The following is a 6,178-nucleotide window of genomic DNA, read 5'->3' on the forward strand; positions in this document are numbered from 1 at the left end:
ACCGAGTAAATGTCTTTACATCCACATTTGATAAACAATTGCATGAGTTGGATAGTAGATTCAATGACCACACGATTGAGTTGTTATCTCTTAGTTCTAGTTTGGCTTCAAAAAAGATAAATGTTGATGAGATTTGTCTACTTGTTGAGAAGTATTATCCTAAAGATTTTACAGAGTCGGAGAGGACTCATTTACGAGATTAGTTGGTGGTTTTTAATGTTGAAATGACAAACAATACCAAGCTAAGAGGTTTATCATGTATTTCTGATCTTTGCAAACATCTTGTGGACACTTAGAAGTGTGAGACGTACTATTTGGTTGACATGTTAATTCGGTTAATCTTAACACTTCCAGTTTCCACAACAACAACAGAAAGGGGATTTTCAGTAATGAAAATATTCAAGAATCGTCTTCGTAATAAGATGTCAGACAAGTATCTCGCGAATAGTTTGGTGATTTACATAGAAAAAGAAATTGTTGAGACATTTGATTCGGAGTCCATAATCAATGAATTCAAAGATCTTAAAGGTCGTCGGGCTGCTTTGTAATTCTTCTACCAGGTAGTCACCCAATCACCCTTCCTTGCAATGTCATTCTTAGATCGTCTTAAGTATTTTAGGTCTTTTATTGTTAACAAAACATGTATTTGGTTTTTTTGTAAGAACGGTCTTTTGAATGACTGAAGAAAAAGTATTTATTTAGTTTTTATATTGTTTGACCCGCCCCGCCGACTCGGAAATTTTTTATTGTTTGACTTTGACCCGACCCAAACCGAACTGCTGACCCGAATTTTTCTGGATCCATAACTTCGGCCCCGATGATTTTGGTCAAGCTTCGCCACTGTTCATTCTTAACTGCTTTAAATTGAGTTTTATTTATAGCGCGTCAGTCTGACTGTTGTGAGGCACGTATTATTTTATTTGGAGCGATTTTCCAGGTTCTCATTGTATATAACCACTTTAAATTTAAATTTAACAACTTTAAAAAGTTTTTTATTGTTACTAAAGCGAATTATAATAATGAACTATATATAGAATTCGGTTTCATTCTCATAAACCTCGGGAATCAATTTATGTAATATGGAATTACACTTTTCTTTGTATATGACCAAGTTTTTTAAAGGAGTGAAAGCTAGTACGTACGTAGTTATTAAGCATTGAAAGTTCTCATATGATAATGTTAATTACTTATATAATCCATTGTTGATTCAAAATTCAAACGGACTAGATAAAAACTAATTGGACTACACGTGACACGTCAATATAAAAGAAATCAAAAGAAATCCAAGATACCTGAAATGTCGGCGATATGCATGGTAATTTTATGTATATATATGTACTTAATTAGCTTATAATTTAAACCCTCACATCAGTTGTTGTTGATATTAGATTACAACGTACGTACCCACATTAAACTACGTACTTGTACTTGTTCTTCTTCATTCACGCGATCATGGAGGAGCTCCAGAAAGCAATCGATGGGATGAACCACCTTCAAATCGCTCACAACCATTTTCTCCGATCTCCACCGAAGCATCAATTCATTCAACCATGGCAGGAAACTCTCGATCCGCTTAAACTTGTTCTTGGCAAAGTTATCGGTCGTGGGTCTTTCGGCGTGGTTCACAAGGGTTCATACGATGGTCAAACAGTGGCAGGTAAGTTTCTTCATAATTCTTGACTGCTTGTTATTTTCTTGTGAATTTTATGTGATGTATCTATAAGGTTTTGATTGTTTTATTTTAGCGAAAATTCTTGATTTCGGAAACACGCGGGTTACAGAAGCCTTAATGGAGTGCATGAAGGATGACTTTATGAAAGAAGCTTGTTTATGGCAAAATCTTGATCATCCTAATGTCACAAAGGTGTGTATACTATTATCTCTTACGTTCTTCTTTATACATGATATATCATAATGAAACCTATATTATGATAATTACTTGCATGTAGGGTTTCCAAAATGCCCGAACCCAATTAACCCGACCCGACACAAACACGAACATGAATAAGCTAATTAGGTTGGGTTAAATAAGGTCAAAAGTATCAATCGGGTTATTTGGGTTAACCTGAATTAATATTAGGGTCAGGTTTCTAGGTTTCGGGTTCGTTTTTAATTTGGGGAAAAATGGGTTTCCGCCTTTACGGTTAACCAGATTAAATGTTAACTTAATTAAGCAGCCCAACCATGTGTACGTCCCATGCATGTCGAAATTCCATTTGCAAATTTTAATAATATTTTTGATGAATCCCAAAACTTGACTGGCTCCAGATCGGTTCTAAAGCAAGCCTGGAAAAACAACATAAAATAGTGAAGTTTTCAAGTAGGAAAATCATAACATTTAAGAAGTATGTATGTTTTCCTCAGGTAATATATTTACAATCTTATTGGTGGGACAACATGATCTGAACATTCGAAATCACTATATATTCCCTTAAAAATATTGGGTATCCCGCAAAGAGACAAACCCGATTAACCCGAAACCCAAACGGGTTAACCCAATTAACAGCCCCTACTAGCATGCATGTGCACAACTAAATGATTACTTAATTATCAATCTAATCATTATGTAACTTTTAGATGATTGGAGCAACCATGTCTGTGACAAATTCAGTCTACAAGAACCAGAAATGCAAAACCGAAAGTAACTTTTGCATTGTGTCCTAGTTTGTAAAAGGAGGCTCGCTAAGATCTTACTTGTGTAAGAACCATAACAAGAAGCTGCCCATGAAAACGTTATTCAGTTTGCCCTTGATATTGCAAAAGGGTATGTAATGTGCACATTAATTCTTAATCTTTAACTTAAATTGTCATAAAAGAAACACTCATGAACTTGTATCAATTGATTTTAGGTTGAGTTACCTTCATTCGAAGAAGATAATTCACCGTGATGTGAAGCCAGAAAATATACTTATTGACGATAAAAAAATGATGAAACTCGCAGATTTTGGGGAGTCGGTTTAGGAGCCACAAGAGTTATTCTTCATGAGTGGTGAAATTGGGACTCGAGGTTATATGGCTCCTGAGGTATGATTTATTTCCATAGCCTTACATTTGTACTCAAACCTTTATATATTAGTGACTACTCCATTATAAAAATGTTGTGGTGATTTTTGTAGGTTGTAAGCAGAAAACCATATGGACATAAATGTGACGTGTATAGCTTTGGGATATGCTTATAGGAGATATACTGTTGCGACATGGCATACACATATGATTTAGACAACATCCCAGCAGATATTTACAATGTATGTATGTTAACTATGGTACCATGCATCTCTTGTGTAGAATTTGATAATGCAGTAAACTAACGTCTTATTGTACTTACAGGAGATGAGGCCGCGCATACCTGTTGATTGTCCTAGATCACTTGCTCAATTAATAGAAAGATGTTGGGACACAAATCCGAAGAAGAGACCAGAAATGAAGGATGTCGTTCTCGAGTTGGAAGAAATCATAAAAACCGAAGGATGGCAAACATCATCTAAAATTCATAATGGTGCCAATGGTTGCTTTAAGTTCTTCAACCGTGTAATATGATTAGAAGGTTAGCGCAAATAGAGATAATTAGCTTTCATTTATACACGTAACAACGTTAAAAGTAGGGATTGTTTTCTTGTATAAAGTATAACATTTCTTTGTTGTGACGATACAATGTGTAGGTCTCTTTAACACAATGAAATATACATGTCTAATTTTTCAAACTTTTATATATGATTATGTTACTATTAGTAATACATTTTTAAAATAATAATACAATTTGTTTTAGTTTAACTCATTTAAAATTATCTCAAAATAATATATTCTGGTCAGTAAAAGTACTGTTTTAGTGTGTATAGTTAGAGTTTAGTTAGTTAGTTAAGCATTTAAAATAACTTAGCAATAGAAGGTTTTATGCATATAATCATTTGACAAACTAGTATACTTTAAATTTTGAAACTATTTATATCTATTAATTAATTATTTTCAAGTTCTCAAAAACAGTAATTTGTTTAGGACTTAAAAATAATGTTTAATTGTATAATAGGGATGAAGAATTATTAAGCGGTTAGGCTAAATATACTCCTTCGCTTCTCTTTATACAGGGCCGGCTTCGAGAAGGCGATTTTTTTTTGGATCAAAGGCGAAATTTTTTTTGGGCCTTAAGAGAAAGGAACATTTTATTGGGTGCAAACAATTTAATTTTAAATGAGCTTACCTGGTTATTAGTTGAGTTGTTTAAAAGGCTTTTGTAGAAAAATAAATTTAAAAATGTCTCAAATAAAAATATAACTCACAACCTCTTGGTTAAATGTCACACCTCTTTGCCACTAAACTAAGCTAGTGGTTATGTAATTGTGATGAAATATTGATTATACATATTTTTTTCATAAAAATATATATAAATTAAAAAAAATTCGGACCTAGCGGGGTGTCGAGCCTATAGCCGTCGACTACCCTGCCTCCCCTCATGGTCGGCTCTGATTGTTATGTGCCACCAAATCAAGCATACTCCACGTTCGCATGCATTAGTATTTGTTTGTTTTAAGTAATTTCGCATTCTAGTAGCGGGTCATATTATGTAGGTTAGTGGGTCAGTTAGTTTATGGATTCCATGGGTCAATCTAAGGCTATTTATAAAGCCAGCAGTATCTCGATTAGGATTATCAATGAAGAATATGAATTAGTCTGAATTTTCTCTCTATTTGCTAATCTGGATTCCCGTCTATTTTCGTTGGCCAACGATTAATTATTGGAACCACATCAGTGGTATCAGGGCTGTCGTGATCCCCCCGGACATATGGCTGCTCAAACTCTATCCGAACTGAGTTCCGTCAATGGGTGAATGAATCATTTGCGAGACTCGAGCACCAATTTCAATCCGTGTTCACCTTGCTCCGATCGATTCGAATCTCGTTCAAAGTCCACTACACCCCTACACCGCCATCACCCGTTTCAACCCCAAAATTTGCAATTCCACCACCTGCCCTCTCAGCCGCTTTCGCCACACCACTGCAAATTATTGTCGAACCGCCACCAAAATCAACCCCAGTCAACAAACCACCTCCACCCGTGTTGTTTGCAATCACCGCTGCACCACCAGTAACACACCCACCTACAAACAACACACTTCTTGCTCCAAACCCAGCCACCAAACGAACCACATCAACACCAAACGCAAGACCAAATTCAACAACATTAGTGGATGTACTCGAACCTCGACCACATCCAGATCCGGCAAGGTCTATTGTTGCTACCATTCCGACCGGTAGAAGAAGGAAGATTTCAAACCTTTGGAGGACGGCTTCACATTCAAGGACACTAATCAAGAAAAACCATGCCATGATACCAGAGTGGCACCCATCGTGGCGCCCCGTTGTGACTGCTCCGAATGCCGTTGGGAGGCTCGAGTGGCGCCTGCCATGGCGTGTCGAGAATACCTGTCCATTTTTATCCTTGAGGACAAGGATGTTTTAACCGGGCGGTATTGTTATGTGCCACCAAATCAATCATACTCCACGTTCGCATGCATTAGTATTTGTTTGTTTTAAGTATTTCACATTCTAGTAGTGGGTCATATGACTCATATTATGTAGGTTAGTGGGTCAGTTAGTTTATGGATTCCATGGGTCAATCTAAGGCTATTTATAAAGCCAACAGTATCTCGATTAGGATTATCAATGAATAATATGAATTAGTCTGAATTTTCTCCCTATTTGCTAATCTGGTTTCCATCTTATTTCTTTGGCTAATCGATTATTGGTTGGAACCACATCAGTGGTATCAGAGCTGTCGTGATCCCCCCCGGACATATGTATGCTCAAACTCTATCCGAAACTGAGTTACGTCAATGGGTGAATGAATCATTTGCGAGACTCGAGCACCAATTTCAAACCGCGCTCACCTTGCTTCGATCGATTCGAATCTCGTTCGAAGTTCACTACACCCCTATACCGCCATCACCCGTTTCAGACCCAAAATTTGCAATTCCTCCACCTGCCCTCTCATCCGCTTTCGCCGCACCACCGCAAACTTTTGTCGAACCGCCACCAAAATCAACCCCAGTCAACAAACCACATCCACCCGTGTTGTTTGAAAATTCCGCTGCACCGCCAGTAACACACCCACCTACAAACAACACACTTCATGCTCCAAACCCAGCCACCAAACGAACCACATCAACACCAAACGCAAGACCAAA

General features: G+C 37.0%; 1 protein-coding gene across 1 annotated transcript; it reads left to right on the plus strand.

Moving 5' to 3' along the window:
- Positions 1-1,452: 1,452 nt before the first annotated feature.
- Positions 1,453-3,537, plus strand: LOC143584544 (serine/threonine-protein kinase 54-like). Its single transcript, XM_077066573.1, has 4 exons — positions 1,453-1,657; positions 1,746-1,864; positions 3,180-3,245; positions 3,328-3,537. The coding sequence occupies exons 1-4, from the start codon at positions 1,453-1,455 to the stop codon at positions 3,535-3,537; spliced, it is 600 nt and encodes a 199-aa protein (XP_076922688.1).
- Positions 3,538-6,178: the final 2,641 nt, after the last annotated feature.

Source organism: Bidens hawaiensis, unplaced genomic scaffold (assembly GCF_021521415.1).
Source record: "Bidens hawaiensis isolate Kalapana, Puna unplaced genomic scaffold, B.hawaiensis_p1.1 tig00033161_1, whole genome shotgun sequence".
Lineage (NCBI taxonomy): Eukaryota > Viridiplantae > Streptophyta > Magnoliopsida > Asterales > Asteraceae > Bidens > Bidens hawaiensis.